Source organism: Furipterus horrens, unplaced genomic scaffold (genome assembly GCF_987537825.1).
Source record: "Furipterus horrens unplaced genomic scaffold, mFurHor1.1.pri manual_scaffold_5, whole genome shotgun sequence".
NCBI classification, from domain to species: Eukaryota; Metazoa; Chordata; class Mammalia; order Chiroptera; family Furipteridae; genus Furipterus; species Furipterus horrens.
This window is the reverse complement of record NW_028327175.1, coordinates 179,230,946-179,249,792: the sequence shown is the minus strand read 5'-3', so window position 1 is coordinate 179,249,792 and position 18,847 is coordinate 179,230,946. Positions and strand designations below refer to the sequence as shown.

The 18,847-nt window shown below is 39.8% G+C and overlaps 2 protein-coding genes and 1 pseudogene across 9 annotated transcripts in view; 2 read left to right on the top strand and 1 right to left on the bottom strand.

Moving 5' to 3' along the window:
• Positions 1–11,987, bottom strand: part of TIMM23 (translocase of inner mitochondrial membrane 23) — a 33,213-nt gene extending 21,226 nt beyond the window's left edge. For 2 of the 6 annotated variants that reach the window (XM_090278373.1, XM_090278375.1), the window contains exons 1-2: positions 11,654–11,987; positions 8,462–8,520 (exon numbers count right to left, since the gene is read on the bottom strand). In XM_090278373.1, coding sequence (XP_090134499.1) covers positions 8,462–8,520; positions 11,654–11,783 — 189 coding nt within the window. In that variant the 5' untranslated portion in view covers positions 11,784–11,987. Of the gene's footprint in view, positions 1–8,461; positions 8,521–11,289; positions 11,537–11,653 lie in introns of those variants that run through there. The other 4 variants (XM_090278372.1, XM_090278370.1, XM_090278376.1 and 1 more) reach the window with 4 other exon arrangements.
• LOC150010474 (NADH dehydrogenase [ubiquinone] 1 alpha subcomplex subunit 3 pseudogene) lies at positions 6,680–6,935 on the top strand (annotated as a pseudogene).
• Positions 11,603–18,847, top strand: part of PARG (poly(ADP-ribose) glycohydrolase) — a 191,147-nt gene continuing 183,902 nt past the window's right edge. Inside the window, exons 1-3 of one of the 3 annotated variants that reach the window (XM_090278367.1) lie at positions 11,603–11,791; positions 16,804–16,870; positions 17,631–18,614. In XM_090278367.1, coding sequence (XP_090134493.1) covers positions 11,746–11,791; positions 16,804–16,870; positions 17,631–18,614 — 1,097 coding nt within the window. In that variant the 5' untranslated portion in view covers positions 11,603–11,745. Of the gene's footprint in view, positions 12,072–16,803; positions 16,871–17,630; positions 18,615–18,847 lie in introns of all 3 variants that reach the window. The other 2 variants (XM_090278366.1, XM_090278368.1) reach the window with 2 other exon arrangements.

Sequence of the window (18,847 nt, the reverse complement as noted above, 5' to 3'; positions counted from 1 at the left end):
ACACCGGCAACTCCTGCGGCGCACCTGAACCCAAGCTGTATCGACTCCGTCTTTCCCTTGGACCCTTCAGCTGCGAAGAGAGGGGGGGTCTGCTGCATGGGCAACAGCAGACCCTCCATATCACCCTGCCCAGGCTCTGTAGCTCCAGCGTCATCGCAAGATGTCGATTCAACACGGGAGGAGACAGATACCATGTCACTCCCGAGTCGGACTGCACAGCCATTCTCGGCGGTGCAGATAGACTCTTAAGAAGCTACACCATCGTCTCTCGAGACGGACGGCTGCCGACGACGAGTCCTAAATATTTTATTCTTTTTGATGTTACTGTAATTGGAATTGTTTTTGCATTTTCATTTTGTAGTGTCCACTGCTATTAAATAGAAAAATGATTATGTGTACTGACCTTGTATCCTTCAACTTTGCTAAAACTGTATATTAGAACTAAGTTTTTTTGTGGTTTCCTTAGGATTTTCTATACATAAGATCATGGTATCTGCAAATAGTTTTTATATCTTCTTTTATCAATCTGGATGCCATACATTCTCTTGCCTAATTGCTCTGGTTAGACAATGTTGAATAGAAGTGAACAGACTGGACATCCTTGTATTGTTCCTTATTAGTGGGAAAGTATTCAGATTTTCACCATTAAGTATGATGTTAGCTCTGGAAATTTTGATGAAAAAATAAAATGTATCAGGTTGAAGAAGTTCCCTTCTATTCCTACCTCATTGAGTGTGTTATTTTTTAAATCACAAAGGAATGTTGAATTTTGTCAAATGCTTTTCTGTACCTATTGAACTAATCGTGTAGTTTCTTTTCTTTACTGATATTTCAAATTGTAAATCAACCTTCCATTCCTGATATTCCCAGAAAAAGTTACTGAAGTTTCTTGGTCAGTTTAGTCCAGTATCCTAATAAAACAAAAACCAAATAAGCAAAATCAAAACAAAACAAAAACCAAAGCAAGACAAAACACAAAAGAATGCTGAGGCATGTGTAAATCTTGAAATGCGTAACTCTCATTTCAAATGTTTGTTCATCTGACTACTGTTATATCCATAGACTTCTGAATATTAATAATATAATCTAATAAAATAAATTCAAGTAATTAAGTATATTTTTTTAATATGCAAGGATTTATTTCAAGATTTCATCTAAAAAGATTCCAAGGCTACACTTTCTCATTTACGTTTAATTTATTATTAATGACTTCTTATAACTTTCTAACAAATCACTCAATATTTATTGGAATGCTATTTAAATTAATTCCTGTTGCTTTTAAAATTAAACTTTTTAACCTGTGCTCTGATCACTGACTGCTGCTTATGATCACAGAGGTACAAACAAAGAGGGCAGCCATTGTTGTTACATGCCCCACCTGCCGCTGACTCCCAGGGGATTGAAAAGAGAGCTGGTTTGGTCCCTTTTTGGTTTCCCCTTTGAGTTTGCTTTTTCTTCCTCTAGGAGCCAAACATTAAACTATGATATTCAAAAGCAACTGCACATATAAGGAAAATTAAAGTGACATGCCCAGAAAAAAAAAGTACAGGCTTAGAAAAGAATTGAGAAGAGCTTAAGTTTACACTTCAGGCTGGTCCTCAAAACAGAGACAACCTGTAATAAAAACATATATTACCCCCCACCCCAACACACAACCCCAAAATAACAACAAAAAAGCAAAACTTGAAGAAGGGAATCTGATTTCCAGAGTGTCCAGTTTTCTACAAAAGAAAATCACAAGAGGGACAGAAGAAATAGGAAAGCCTGCCCTATTCAAAGAGAAGAAAAATCAACATATACGTCCCTGAGAATAACCTGGTGGAGAATCTACTAGGCAAACACTTAAAACTTCCCAAATTTGATGAAACAGATGAATATGATCATCCCAGGAGCTCAATGAACATCAAGATAATTTCAGAGACTTACACTGAGACACATCAAAATTAAGCTTTTAAAAGCAGTAAGAGAACCAACTCACCACATACAAGGGATCCTCGGTAAGATTACCAGTAGATTTCTCAAGAGAAATTTTAAAGGTCACAAGGCTGTCTGCCAATATATTTAAAGTGCTAAGAGAGAAAAAAAAAAAAGAACAGCCAACCAAGAATGCTATATCTACTAGAATTGTCCTTCAAAAGTGAGAGAGACATCAAGACATTACCAGATAAACAAAAGCTGAGGGAGGCCCTGATCACTAGACCTGTCCTGAAAGATATGATCAAGGGAGTCCTGGCAAAGTGAAATGAAAGCACACTAGACAGTAACTTGAAGTTTATAGTAAAGGCAAATATGTAAGTTAGTATTATTACAACTTTGGTTTTTAACTCCACATTTTGTTTTCTATACAACTTTAGAGACAAAAGCATTTTAAAAGAATTATTAGGCACGTTTTTTGGCACACAATGTATAAAGCTGGAATTTTGTGACAAACAAAAGGTGGCAGAGACAGAACTGTAAAAAAAGCAGTATTTTGTATGCTACTTAAGCTGGTATGAATTCAAATTAGTGTTATAAATTTACAATGTTAAATGTAATCCCCATGGTAACCACAAAAAATATAGCTATAGAATATATACAAAAGAAATGAGAAACATTTGACTACAAAAAATCAAGTCAATACAAAAGAAGACAGTTATGCAAAAATGAGGGACAAAAAGCTTTTTAAAAGGGCATATAGGAAATAGCAAAATGACAAAAATCTCTCTTTACCAGCAATCCTTTTATAAGTAAATGGAGCCTTGGCCAGTGTGGCTCAGTTGGTTGGAGCACTGTTCCACAACCAAAGGTTGCAGGTTCGATTCCCATCAGGACATATACCTATGTTACAGGTTGATCCCTGATTCCAGGGTGCCTACAATCCCTGGTCCAGGAGCGTACATGGGGCAACAATCAATGCTTCTCTCTTGCATTAATATTTCTCTCCCTCTTTCTCTAAAAGCAATGGAAGAAAAAAAAAAGTCCTCAGGTGAGGATTAGAAAAAGAAAGTAAATGTAATTAGCTCTCTAACCAAAAGGCAGAGATTGGCACACTGGATTTAAAAAAATACATGATCCAACTATATGCTGTCCACAATATATTCACTTTAGATACAAAGACACAAAGAGATTGAAAGTCAAAGAATGGAAAAAGACATTCCATGCAAATAACTGAAAGGGAGTGGGATGGTTATTGTAATATAAGAAAATATAGACTTTAAATCAAAAAAGGTCACAAGAGACAAGGTAGTAAACATTATATTAATAAAAGATTCGATACAGCAAGAAGATATAACAATTATAAACATTTACTTAACAACGGTCATCAAAATATATTAAGTAAAACATGACAGAATTAAAAGGTAGGTATACAAAGTTCTACAATAATAATAGTTGGGAGACAACAGTTCACTCTCTAGACAGCATCCATCATAACCAGACAGAAGACAAGGAAATACAAGATTTAACACCATAAACCTACTAGATCTAAGAGACACACACTCTATCCAATACTCTTTTAAGTGCATGTGGGACATTCTCCAGGACAGACCATCCAGTAGGCCACAAATTAAGACTCAAAAGATATAAGATATCATAAAAAGTGTCTTCTCCAATCACAATAGAGCTAGAAATCAATAACAGAAGTAAAAGAGAAAAATTTACAAATCTGTGAAAATCAATGCCATAGTCAACAGCACCAAGAAGAAATCAAAAGGGAAATTATGCAATACTTTAGAGATAAGTTAAAAAAAAAAGGAAACACAATATACCAAACCTATGACACTGAGTGAAAGAGTGTTAAAAAGGGGGAAATTTACAGCTATAAATGCTTCAATTAAAAAACAAGAGCCCTGGTTGGTGTGGTACAGTGGATTTGAGTGCCAACCTGGGAAGCAAGCGTTGCCGGTTCGATTCCCAGTCAGGGCACAGGCCAGGGTTGCAGGCCAGGTCCCCAGGTGGGGGCATGTGAGAGGCAACCACACGTTGATGTTTCTCTCCCTCTCTTTCTCTCTCCCTCCCCATCTCTCTAAAAATAAATAAAATCTTAATTAATAAATAAACATCTCAAATCAACAATCTAATCTCACAACTTAAAGAACTAGAAAAAAAACTGAACCCAATGCTAGCAGAATGAAGGACATAATAAAGATGAGAGCAGAAATAAATAAAATAGAGAATAAGAAAACTGAAAAAAAATCAATGAAACAAAGTTGGTTCTTTAAAACACCTTTAGCTAGATGGACTAAGAAAAAAAGACTCAAATTACTAAAATCAGAAATGAAGGTGAGAACATCATTGATGCTACAGAATTAAATATAAGTAATGGGATGAGCTTGATGAAATGTACAAATTCTAGGTACACAAAGTCAACAAAAAATAGAAAATCCAAATAGATCTGTAACTAGTAAGGTTATTGAATCAGTAACAAAAAATATCTAACAAAACAAAGCAAAGCCCTGGACCTGACAGCATCAATGGTGAATTCTACCAAACATTTAAAAAAGATCAACAATCTTCCCCAAACTTCTCCAGAAAAATGAAGTGCAGGAATATATATAGAACACTTCATGACCTTTTGTATGTATGAGGCCAGAATTACCCTGATAACAAAGTCAGACAAAGAAACTACAAGAAAATAAAACTACAGACCAATATCCCTTTTATGAACACTGATGTAAAATCCTCAACAAAATACTAGGAAACCAAATTCAGCAGCATTTTAAAAGAATTATATACCACAACTAAGTGGGATTTATTTCTGGAATGCAGGATGGTCCAACATATAAATATTGATCAATGTTATCATACCACATTAACAAGAATGAAGAAAAACACACAACCACCTCAACTGATGCAGAAAAAGCATTTGACAAAACCCAACACACTTCTGTCATAAAAACATTCAACAAACTAGGAAGAGAAGGAAACCACCTCAACATAATAAAAACCATATAGGGAAAAGCCACAGTGAACACCATATTCAAAGATGAAAGCTCAAAAGCTTTTCCTCTAAATTTGTAACAGGGCAAGTAAGGATGCTCAATTTTGCCACTTCTATTCAACATAGTAGTACTAGATGTTCTAGTGAGAGAAACCAGGCAAGAAATAAAGGTATCCAAATCAAAAAGGAGGAAGTGTATTTTTTCTTCACAGATATAATCTTATATGAAGAAAATCCTAAAAACTGCATAAACTTGTTAGAACTAGTAAATAAATTCAGCAAAGTAATAAGACATGAAGTCACACAAAAATCAGATGTATTTCTACCTACCAACAATGAACTATCAGAAGAAGAAATTATGAAAACGATTCTATTTATTATAAAATAAAAATACTTATTAAAGACATAAATAAATGAAAACACATCTCATGTTCATGGACTGAAGACTTAATATTGTTAATAGGCCAACACTACCCAAAGCAATGGACAGATTCAATGACATGCCTATCAAAATATAAATGGTGTGTTTATAGGAATAAGAACAGCCATCCTAAAATTCATATGGAATCTCAGTGAATCCCTAATAGCCAAAACAATATTGGAAAAGAATAAGACTGGTGGACTCACACTTCCTGATATCTAAACTTACTACAAATCTACAGTAATGAAAATAGTGTGGTATCAGCATCAAGACAGATTTATAGACCAAGGAAACAGAATATAGAGCCCAGAAATAAATCCTCACATATTTGGTCAAATGACTTTCTTTTTAAACAATATTATTATTTTATTTTATTGTTCCATTACAGTTGTTCCAATTTTTCCCCCCGTTGTTCTCCCCGTCCCACCCATCACCTCCTCACTCCCAGTCAATCCCCACTCTGTTGTCCACGTCCATGGGACCTTTATATTTATTCCTTGACTAGACCCTTCCCCTTCCTTCTCCGATTATCCCCTCCCCACTTGATCAAATGATTTTCAACGAGTGCCAAAATGATTTCATGAGGAAAAGATAAAACAATATCCACACGAAAAAGTGAAGCTGGATCCTTATGTAATACCACATATGAAAAGTAACCCAAGATAGATCAAAGACCTAAATGTGAGACCTATAACTATAAAACTCTTCGAAGAAAACAGAGGACAGTTTCATGACATTGGATTTGTCAATATCTTGGATATCACACCAAAGGCGCAGGGAAAAACAACAACAAAAAAAACCTGGCCTTCATGCAAGTTTTAAAATTTTGTGCATCAAAAGACAATATCAACAGAGTACAACAGCAACCTACAGAAGAAAATATTTTCAAATCATGCATTTGATAGTGTTAATATTCAGAATATATAGAGAACTCAACCAAAATAGACCCAATTCAAATATGGATAAAGGATGTAAACAGACATTTCTCCAAAGAAAATATATAAATGGCCAATAAATAGGCACTAAAAAGATGGTTAACATCACTAATCATTAGGGAATGCAAATAAAAACTACAATGAGTCATTACCTCATATTCATTAGAATAGCTATGATTAAAAACCAACAAACAGCCCTGGCTGGTATGGCTCAGAGGATTGACCACAGCCCGTGAAGCAAAAGGTTGCCAGTTAGATTCCCAGTCGGGACATATGCCTGGGTTGCGGGCCAGGTCCCCAGCTGGGGATGCACAAGAGGCAACCACACACTGATGTTTCTTTCCCTCTTTTTCCCTCCCTTCCCCTCTCTTTAAAAATAAGTAGGCTGCTGCTGCCAAGACCAAGATGGCTGGGAGACTTGCCACCTTCCTCAAAAAATGCCTGGGCCAAGGAGCCAGTGCTGGTTGCGTCCTTCTCCATCGCAGGCCTCGCTGTAACTGTGCCCTTCTTCAACTCCTACACCAGGTATGCAGCCATGATCAACCAGGTCACAGCCTGCAACTACCCGGTCCCCATTAGAGATGATGGGAACATGCCCGACGTGCCCAGCCATCCCCAAGACCCCCAGGGCCCAAGGCTGGAGTGGCTGAAGAAACTGTGAACACCTCCACTGATGGGAAGGAGATTCCCCTCCCCTGTGGCTCCCAATAAAAATGTGAAAACCGATCCCCCCAAATAAATAAATAAAACCTAAAACAAACAAACAAACAAAAACCCAGAAAACAGGTATTGATGAAGATATGGAGAAATTGGAGCCCTTGTGCACTGTTGGTGGGAATGTAAAATAGCATACCTGCTATGAAACACAATATGGCAATTCCTCAAAAACAAACAAAACAAACAAAGCAGAATTACCATGTGACCCAGCAATTCCACTTCTGGCTATATGACCAAAAAAATTGAAAGGAGGGTCTGAAAGTGGTATTTATATTTGTACACCAATGTTTACAGCAGCATTACATACAACAGCTAAGACATGGAAGCAATCCAAGTGTCCATGGACAGATGACTAGATAAACAAAATGTAGTATTATTCAATGGAATGTTATCAGTCTTAAAAAGAATGGCTATTTTGGCACATGCTACAATATAGATGAACCTCAATGACCTTATGCTAAATAAAATAAGCCAGTCACAAAAAGACAAAAACTATATGATTTTATTTATTTGAGGTACTCAAGAGTGTACAAAATCAGAGATCGGTTGTCAGGGGTTGGAGGGGGGTAGAATGAGGAGTTGTTTTGTAATGGGTACAATAGTCCTACCTTACCATGGATGGTTGTTCCAAGACTCCCAGTAGATGCCTGAAACTGTGAATAATACTGAGCTCTATATAGACTAAGTTTTTTCCTACACATATATACTTATAATAGTTTAATTTATAAACTAGGCACAATAAGAGTTTAACAGCAATAACTAATAATAAAATAGTACAACATACTGTAATAAATTATGTGAATGTGGTGGGTCTCTTTCCCTCTGATAATGAAGACTACCTAGTGACTGACTATAAAGGGAGAGTAGTGCATACAGTGTGGATCTGCTGCTGAACAAAGGAATGATTTACATCCTGGGTGGGATAGAGTGGGATATTTCATCACACTACTCAGAATGGCATGCCATTTAAAATTTATGAATTATTTATTTCTGGAATTTTCCATTTAGTATTTTCATAGTGTGGCTGATCATGGGTAACTGAAACCACGGAAAGGGAAACTGTAGGTAAGGGGGGTGGGGCACCATTGTATAGTTTCAGTTTTACAAAATGAAAGGGTTACGGATATAGTAAGTAGTGATAGCTGTACAAATATATTTAGTAACAGTGAACATTACATTAACACTTAAGGTGATTAATATAGTAAGTCTTGTTAGTGTATTTTACTATAATTTTTAAAAAATTGAAAAAACCCCAAAACCTTTTAGAATTTAATCAACTAGTGTCCAGGAGAGTTGCAAGTCAAATCCCCAGGGTTTGTGAGAAAAAAAGGGTGAAAAGAGACCAGAGACTTGGTGCCTCCAAAGTATATATCACAGATCAGGTCAGCATAAATACCTGGCATTAAAATTTTTTTTTTAATGTTAAGAACCTAACTAGTTAAATCATAAAAGGACTAGTTTTAATCTTACCTGCACGAGATACCGTGGATCCACATTTAAATAAGGAGAGAGAGGATTCATACCAGTCACTAGAGAGAAAAGAAATCATCATATTGCAACAAAAGTTTTTCAAGTTACTTCATTTAGCATCAATTCTGCTTTTGTTTCATGTTCTGTAATTTTGATTTATGAACTAACTGAATGTGAAATTTTCTCCCACTTTTCTATGCTTATCCTTCCTGTCTGGCAGTTTTGGGGCCGCCTCCTTCTCCTGTCTTCAGTCTCAACCCACATCTTGCAGTCATGACTCAGGCTCTCATAGAAAGATGATATCGGCAGTAACATGTATCGAATAGTCAATTATAAAGCTAATCTCTTTCTACTTTGCTACAAGAATGCTTGCCAACTGTACAAACTGCAAAATAAGATTGACAAGAGACCAATGAATTCCATGGGAAAAAGTGTTTGGTGTATGTGTTGTGTATAAATATTTTGTGGCAGTTCCTACAAATCTTAGGGTTAACAGTTGACTTACGGTGGAAGGGTAGAGAATTCTTGGACCATCACAATGGGGATGGGGGTCAGAGCAAAAGAAAATGGAAACTCAAGAGGGCCAGACTTGAATTCCACTAACTGAAGTTAGAAAAATCTATCGAGGAAAATCAACTTTCTCACATTTTAAAATTAATCTTTAGATCCTTCTGTATCTCAGTTGACCATTCACAGATCTATGTATTACCCATGACTCTGGTCTTCTCATCAACCGGAAGTCTTATTAGTTCTATTTTCAGTAGCTGTCTTGAATTGTGTTACTTATCATCATCTTTAATGCTACCATCCTAGTCCAACCATTAAAATCTCACCTAGACTACAATAACAACCACCTACTTAACTATATTCACTTAATACCTAGGAATTAAAGTAATTTCTTAAGAAAATGAAATCAGCTTGAATGGCTACCATTTACACTTATAATCAAATCAAAATTCATTACCATGGCTTACAAAACACTTCATTAGCTGCCATTCCTTGCCCTTCAGATCTCATTATCTCCTACCACTCCAACTCTCTTGCAACTCTGTAGATACATGTAATAGCTGTTCCTCCAACATGCCAAGTTTGTTTTTGTCCTCAGGACATTTGTACTAGACATTTTTGCAGGTTTATATATTTGCCTCCAGTGTCGCTGGTTCGATCTTCCAGTCAGGGCACATCAGAGAAGGAAAACTCTGACTCCAAAAAACCTCCGCTGCCTTGCGGCATACTCTTCAGGGGAAAGGCTGAGGGAGTAAACCCCGACAGAAAATCCGGAGCCGGAGTCCCTAAGGCGGTTTGACGTTGTAGTCAACACCGGCAACTCCTGCGGCGCACCTGAACCCAAGCTGTATTGACTCCGTCTTTCCCTTGGACCCTTCAGCTGCGAAGAGAGGGGCGGTCTGCTGCATGGGCAACAGCAGACCCTCCATATCACCCTGCCCAGGCTCTGTAGCTTCAGCTTCACTGGAGAGGACACTCCAGCGTCATTGCAAGATGTCGATTCAACACGGGAGGAGACAGATACCGTGTCACTCCCGAGTCGGACTGTACTGCCATTCTCGGCGGTGCATAGACTCTTAAGAAGCTACACCATCGTCTCTCGAGACGGACGGCTGCCGACGATATTTGGCTCCTCACAGGCATTTGTACTGTATTCAGATTACACCTCAAATGTCAACACCCGAGTTGCTTTCCCTGACCCATTCTAAAATGGCTTCCTGCTCTGAACACAATCTCATGATCCTGTTTTACTGCCTTTACACAACACTTATCACTAACTGAAATTCTTTTGTTACTTGGACCACTCCAATAGGATGTAAACTCCATGAACACAGCAGCCATCTTTTAAAAACAATTTAACTGCTGTAGCCCTGCACCGATAAGTCATTGGCTCATTGTAGGTCCTCAATGAATGGTATTAACTCCTCACTCACTCACCATGCCTTCAAATCTTAATCAAATTAATGTAACAATGCTTTACCACATTAAGGCAATGCCCTCTGTGCTCCAAAACTCACAGCTAAGACTTATTAGTCTTCTAGATTCAGTTTTGACACAGTTGACACTAGGAACTTGAAAGGGCCTTTTTGCTGAACATAACGGACCTAGAGAAATAATACAAGAATTCTCAAAAAAGAAAAATGTTTTATAAAGTGCTTATTCTCCACCAAGTTCCTACTATCTTTAAGTCCAAGTTCTATTCATCCAGTCGAATACCCCTCAAGTCCGATCTAGGATACATATTCATAGGACTGAGAGGGTAAGGACAGGGTAATCATGATTCTGCATCTTTAATCTCGCATAATGCCCTTCCTAAAATTCTTTCTTCTTGTGTGTCTTTTAAATTTAAAGTGCAGCTCAAACCCCAGCTCCTCCAGTTGTCTCGCCTACATGTATTACTGACTGTTTTGACTTGACAGCTATTTTGTGGTTTAGAATACGCGGTTTTGTGCTAAAATGTTTTTTTGTGGGATCGCTATTTGGAGTACATTTATGTGCACAGCTGGGCTCTCCTCTTAATTTAGGGTCAAGCACATAGCCAAACACATAAGGAAATGAGTGGAAGGAAAGGTCTAAAGCTCGGATATAAAAGAAAAAATGCAACATTTTCTAAGTCCAGGTCAATCAGAGAGTTCTCGGAGATCGATCCATGGCTCCAAAAACTCGCTTGATCTTAACAGACCGGAAGCGACACACACTAACCGCACCGCTGATACTGTAGACCGTGAACACCAACAAAAATGAGAACAGCATACGCCGCACGTCTGGCGCAGTCGCCAGGAATCAGTCAGAAACGTTCGCAAGCTGCGCCCGATACTTACGCGGGACGCCGGCCAAATCCGCGTGCGAGTAACCAGCGCCACCGGCTCCGAAAAAGCCGGCCAAACCTCCCGTGCTTTTGTTGCTGCTTCCCCCGCCGCCCTCCATGGTCTCACAGCAAATCGTCCGTCAGCCTCAGGCTGCGGTCGTTTGGCTGTTGCTCCTCAACAGTAGCGGGAAGACCCACGTTGCTCCCGACTACTTCACACGCTGACCTTCTGGGCGCCAGTGTCCGCTAACCCCCACACTTCCGCTTTACGACTATGTACGGCCCGGAAGCCGGATGTGCCTAACGGCAGATTTCCGGTGGTGGGAAAGTAAACGTAGCCAAAATCAGGGCGGCGCATCTTCAGGCAGGTGTATTACCTATGGAAGAGAGAAGGCGGGCGACTGGGTAGGTCCTGGCTCGGGAAGCCCGCGGAGCAGCCACTGCAGAAGCAGGCAGCAGCAGAGAGGGAATGGTGCCTGGAGGCGCCGAGAAGGAGGCGCAGTCCATCCCTCAGGGTTAGTGAATGAAGCTCTTCGCCCGGGCCGGCGTGGGGACTGTGCGGTGCGGGTCCCAGCATGAATGCGGGCCCCGGCTGTGAGCCCATCACCAAGCGACCCCGCTGGGGCGCCTCTGCAACTTCTCCGCCGGCTGCCTCGGACGCCCGGAGCTTACCCGGCAGGCAGAGGCGCATCCTCGACCCTAAAGACGCTCCTGTGCAGATCAGGGTCCCACCCTCCTCGTCTGGCTGCGTCCCGGGGTGGGCGGGACCGCACAGAGGCAGCGGCACTTCGCTTGGTACGTGGGGAAATAAAGATCTTTTCCTTTGCCCCGGCCCAGACCTCTTTTTGGTCTCTTTGTGGGGACCCAGGGGATTCAGTCACCCCTTCTGGTGTAGTGTGGACTACTCTGAGGTCCCCTTGCTGAGCCACCAAGGCCACTATTGGGGGAATGGGGCTACATTTTTCCTATTGTGATTGGTGGCGTGAGAAACCCTGATGAGCAGTCACAGGGCGGAAAATGACAGAAGATTCCATCTTTTGCTTTACTACGTTTTCGCTGAGAAATAGTCTTAATCGTGAAAAAGGTCTAATTGTGTATGTGAAGCTTCAGCTTATGTATTGAAAGAAAGCTACAAAGAAAATTTCAACTTTCCTCAATTCAGATTCTGGTTCCCTGAGTGCGGAGCTGTTAGCCTTAGCTGGCGCTGTACTTGACTTGGGTGTACGTGTTGAACAAAAGTCATTTTGCCTGTGCCTTCAGACCCTAAAATTTATCATGGGAGATAGGCCGTTACAGAAGTCAACATGATAAAGGGTAATGGATGTTTTGTTAGATGGAAGGAGTACCTTAATCCAGTCTGGTACCAAAGGTACTCTCCCAGAAGATGAGATGCTTAATCTGAGAACTGAAGAAGGATGAGTTAGCTAAATGAAGAGGAAGTAAGGAAGTATTCCCAGAGTGCAGCTGATGCATACTGTCAAGAAAGAGTAGTGAGAGATGGGACTGAGAGAGGTAGGCATAGATCAGATCATATTGGGACTTGTAGGATTTTGCACTTTATATCTAAGGGCAATGAGAAGCGATTAAAGAGTTTTCAGTAAGGGAATGATGTGAACATACGTATATATAATCTGTTTGGGCGGTGGGGATAAAGGTCCCTGTGCCTGGTGTGTGGAAAATGAAGAATGGATTGAAAAAAGTGCAGGCCCAAGGATTGGTAAAAGTTAGCCTAGGTGGGAAATAAATGTGCTTTATACTTAGCTGTGGGCAACAGAAAGGGGGAGAAGTGGTTTCATTTAGGAGAGAATGGGTTATGTGGGTTTGTACTCATAAGAAGTATATGTACCTGTACTGTAAATGAGGTTGAGGAGTTTTTGGCATAAACATGAAAATTGATGCTATGAAAGTAGCATGGCGAGAAAACAAAAGTGACTTAGGACAGAAAACTTAGGAGCCCTACCATTTAAGAGTAGACTGAAGAGAAGCAGCTAGAGAGGTAGGAGGAAAGTCTGGCTTGTCTTGTGTCATGCAAGGAAGATAACATTTCAAAAAGAGGGTCAGGCAGCCTGCTGGTGAATGGTATACACTTCTCTCAGGATTTAGAGACAATGAGGAGCAGACCTAAACTAAGTACTGGAGGATGAGCAGGGTTTGCTGTATAAATCAGAGAACAGATATGGGCAGACAGAACAGCATGTGTAAAAAGTGGTAGGACTGGAGTGCAGAATATTAGTGTCAGATAACCTGGGAAGGGGGACAAGAGCTTGTCATAGACAAACTCAAGTGCCATTTCAAGGCGTTTGGGCTTTATTTTGTGGTTAATGGGAACAACTAAAAAGCTTGTAAGAAGGGGGATATCATTTGGTTAATGTTTTAGAAAATATTGCTTAGGCAGTCTTTCCTAACTGTAACCCACAGTTTAAATTTCACCTTGTACATAGAGCAAGAAATCTATGTAACCTAGTAAATATGCTGTATTTATAACAAATGTTTTGTGAAATAATACCCTTACTGTGAGCGATGCATTCTTATGCTGTCATTTGTAGTTTGTAAAACACAGAGAAAGTGAAGCCTATAGACAAGGAGACCAATTGCAAGAAACAAGTGCAGTTGACCAATAAGTGATGTACCTGTTCTTTTTTTTTTAAGTATATTTTATTATGTTGTCACAGTAGTTCCAATTTTTTTATCCCTTTGCTCCCCTCTGCTGAGTACCCCTTGCCCTCCAGCAATCCCACCCCCTTAGTTCATGTCCATGGGTCGTGCATATAAGTTCTTTGGCTTCCCCCTTCCCTATATAATTCTTAACATTCCCCTGTCTATTTTGTACCAACCAATTATGCTTCTTAGTCCCTGCACCATATCCCCATTTCTCCCCCTCCCCACTCCCAGCTGATAACCCTCCCAATGATCCCCATACCTATGATTCTGTTACTATTCTGGTTTGCTTAGATTTTGTTTTTATTTTTTAGATTCAGTTGTTGATAGTTGTGAGTTTGTTGTCATTTTAGTGTTCATAGTTTCTATCTTTCTCTAAAGTAAGTCCCTTTGACATTTCATATAATAATGGCTTGGTGATGATGAACTCCTTTCGCTTCACCTTGTCTGAGAAGCACTTCATCTGCCCTTCCATTCCAAATGATAGCCTTGCTTGATAGAGTAATCCTGGTTGCAGGTTGCCTTTCATCACATTGAATACTGTTTGCCAGTCCCTTCCTGCCTGCAAAGTGACCTCTGAGAAATCAGCTGATAATCCTACAGGCATCCCTCTGTAGGCAACTCTCCGCCTCTCTCTTGCTGCCCCCAGGACTCTGTCTTTATCTTTCACCTTTGGCATCTCAGTCATGATGTGTCCTGGTGTAGTCCCCTCTGGGTCCAGCTCACCTGGGACCCTCCGTGCATCCTGGACCTGTTTGACCATCTCTTTCACAACATTTAGGAAGTTTTCCTCATTTTTTTCAATTTTTGCTTCCTCATTCTGCACTGGTTGACTGATTTTTCTTCCTTATGTTCCAAATCATTGATTTGAACCCCAGTTTCCTTCCCTTCACCATTGCTTTTGTGTGGATTTTCCTTCATTTCACTTAGCATAGCCTTCACTTCTTCTCTTATGTGTTTGCCATACTCAAACCTATCTGTGAAGCCTGTGAGCATCTTTATTACCAGTGTTTTGAATTCTGCATGTTAGGTTGTCTTATCTCCTCATCTGTGAGGTTGGCTATCTACTTGTCGCTTAGTTCTCCTACTGGAACCTTGATCTGTTCCCCCTTTTCTGTCTCCTCATTCTGACAGGTTCCTGTGTGTGTTTGTCTCTGCATCCCAGATAAAGCTGTGGCTCTTATTTTTAAGGGACGGAGCCTTAGGGATTGGTCAGTTCAGGGTGACCTGTTTCACCACATTGTGGCTCTGTATGTGGGGAGGGGTCCGAGAGGAAACAATGCTGCCTGCCCAGCACTTGCCCCTTTTCCAGGCACTTCTCCCACTTCCACACCAGACTGGCGCCTCTCTAGCTGCTGCCCTGGCCGTCGTTCCCAGAGTGGGTGGGTCTGCGGATGTTCTAGGACTGTGGGGGCCCTTTAAACAAGCGGACTCCTCAGAGAGATTGGCTGTTTCTGCCTCTGCCCCAACTCCCACTGGTCTGCACCATCAGAAGCAATGAGGCTTGATTTTCCCCGGGGCTGGGACTGTGAGCTGTGAGGTCCGGTGAGTTGCTGGGAGTGCTCCTCAGGTGTGCCTCCCAACTTCTTAAAATGTGTGACTGCGCTTTCTGCCTGACTGTCGCTGCTGCCGCCCCTGCACCGGGTCCTCTTCCCCCCGGCTCCGCCCCTCCTACCTGTCTGGATGAGTATTTCTTCTTTATATCTTTGTTTGCTGGACTTCCATGCAGTTTGATTTTCTGGAACTCCGGGTTGTTTCTAGTTTTGAGGTAGTTTTATTCCTTCTTAGTTGTGGAGGGAGACACAGCGTGTTTGTCTACGCCTCCATCTTGGGCGGAAGTCTCTTGAGTCTTTCAAGGTTAAAAGTTAGTGTCACCTTTAATTTCTCCTAAGATTGTGAAGTCTTTAAAAATTTATTTACTTTTTTAAGAGAGGAGAAGGGAGGGAGAAAGGAAGAGAAAAGTCAATGTGTAAGAGAACATGGTTGCCTGTAGCACACCATGAACTGGGGACCTGGCCCACAACCCAGGCATGTTGTCTGACTGGGAATCAGATGGGTGACCTTTTGGTTCACAGGACGGCACTCAATCCACTGAGCCACACCGGCCTGGGCCAATTGTGAAGTCTTTAATGACTCACTTCTCAACTGTTCCTCTTGGTTCTCACAAGGATAGTTCTGGTCTTTGGCCAATAGTTCTCCAACCTAGTTGATCATCGAAATAACTTTTTGAAAAAAGTACAGATTCTAGCTCCCATCACACCTCCATCATCACTCATATAGATTCTGATTCTGTAGTTCTGAGTGGGATCCATTTATTAGCAGTCTCCTGATGATTCAGTTGGTTTGAGAACCACAGACCTAGATCAATAGCTTTCTTGCTGGTTTCTACCAAGGATCTGTTTCTTCTTGACCCTTCAGATTTGCCCTCCAGGCTACATGGGAGCTTCCTAGGTTTGATTTCTGGAATTACAGCTCTGAGTGTGACTTGTGACACATTTTTGTAATCCTAGGAGAGATACTATTAATTTGCATTTTTATACATAAGGAATCTGAGACACAAAGGAAAGACCCTTCACAAAGTGATATAGGAATCCAGGATTTGAATCTAGGTTGTCTGATTCTAGAGACTATGCTGTCATCCATTGGGCCATACCAACTCTTTTAGAGAGTGATTGTGTTCTACTTTATGACAAAATATATTTACGTTCCTGTATTATCTCCCATTGCTTGAGTGCTAAAGGAGCGATTAATCTTTTTAACCCATAGAAACTAGCATTATGCCTTACATGTATATAAGGTGCTAGAAGTATTGTTTCTTTGAAGGCGTGTATGTATATACATTAATGTTTTTGATGTTTCTCTTTAACAGTTGTCAAACAAAAGACTATTACCAGTTGGATGGACACTAAAGGAATCAAGACAGCTGAATCAGAAAGGTATAGAAACATACACATATAGACAAATGAATAACATAATATATGGATGTTTCATCTTGCGTCATGCTGTTTTCTCTCCTTCGGTAGTTTTTTAAATCCACATTTATTCATTCTTTCAGTTTATAAATAATAATTTTTTTAGAGTCTCCTATATGCCAGGAACTGTCTTAGATATTTGAGATACAGAGATCAAGGAGAAATAATCTCTGTTTTTAAGGTGCTTGTAGTGGTGGTGAGAGATACAGAAACACATGATCACAGTAAGTCCTCACTTAACATTGCCAGTAGATTTCATGAAATGACATAATAAAACCAATTTTTCTGTAGGCTAATTGATATAAACAAGAGATAAGTTTCTATTGCACCTTATCAACATTATGATGTTGAATGAAACGTTATTTGAGGAGCTGCTGTATTACTTAGTGTGATAAATGCAATAGTAAAGGTATAAACAGGGTACAGTGGTGGTTAGCATATAGAACAAACAATCCCCTTTACCTTTGCAGGAAAGACTGCACAGTAAGTGAGTGATGTTTAACGCTTTTGCCAGGTACATGTTGGGGAAAAGGCATTAAAGGCATATGTACAAAGATGTGGAGTAATGAATGAGAATGCTGTATGCTCAAGTAATCACAAGTAATTTAATTATTGCTGTGACATTACGGGAATGTGGTTAGGTCAGCGGTTTTTTTGCATTGTAAGCTTTTTCTATTAAAACATCAGTTCTATTGTATCATTAGTTCTTTCTATTTTTTTATAGTTTGCATAGTAAAGAAAACAACAATACAGGAGTAGAATCCATGATGAATTCTTTACAAAAAGATAACTGTTATCAACATAACATGGAAAAATTAGAAAATGTTTCTCAGCTAAGTGTTGATAAATCACCAGTTGAAAAAAGTACACAGTATTTGAACCAGCATCAGACTGCAGCTATGTGTAAGTGTCAAAATGAAGAAAAACATACAGAGCAGCTTTTGGAAGGTGAACCTCCAATAGTAACTCTAGTATCTGAAGAGTTCAGTAATGCTAACATTGATCAGTCACCTCAAAATGATCATCAGAGTGACACATATACTGAGGAAAGTAGAGATAATCAACAATTTTTTATACCTGTAAAGCTTACAAATGCAAAGCAGACTACAGAAGATGAACAGGCCAGAGAAGCCAGAAGTCTCCATAAGTGCGGAAAGCCTTGCCATCTTGTGGAAGACTGTGCGGATTGTCAGCAGAAAGAGATAGATGGTGTGCCAGAGAGTCCCTTGTCAGACATTGGCTCAGAGGATGTCAGTACTGGATTTCAAAATGCCAACAAATTGAGTAGACATGAAAGTAGCCTAGGAAATTCTCCTACATTTGAGAAAGAAAGTGAACTTGAGTCACCAATGGATATAGATAATTCCAAAAATAGTTGTCAGGACTCAGAGGCAGATGAAGAAACAAGTCCAGGATTTGATGAACAAGAAGATAGCAGGTCTTCCCAAACAGTAAATAAACCTTCAAGGTTCCAAGCAAAAGAAGCTGACAATGAATTGAGGAAACGGTCCTCTGCTAAGGGAGGTGAAATTCGATTACATTTCCAGTTTGAAAGAGAGAGTTGTACTGGAATGAATGATTTAAATACGAAACTACCTAGAAGTACTTCTACCCTGAATGTAGAATGCAGAAATTCCAAGCAACATGGGAAAAAGGGTTCTAAAATCACAGACCATTTCATGAGAATACCCAAAGCTGAGGACAAAAGGTAATTTTTTCTGTCTGGAGTATCTCCAATAGTGTGAAGTATTTTGTGATTTTTTTGTAAGGGGGATTTAGCAAAGATACAGTTTATACTGAAGCTAAGAAACAATTGTGTTTCTTGTTATCTATTTATGCTTAATTTATACTTAGACTCAAAATACTAAATTCTAAAAAGGTCAGAAACAAGAAAAAGAAGTAATTAAATATTGTTAATCAGATTTTCAGTTTTCTAAACTT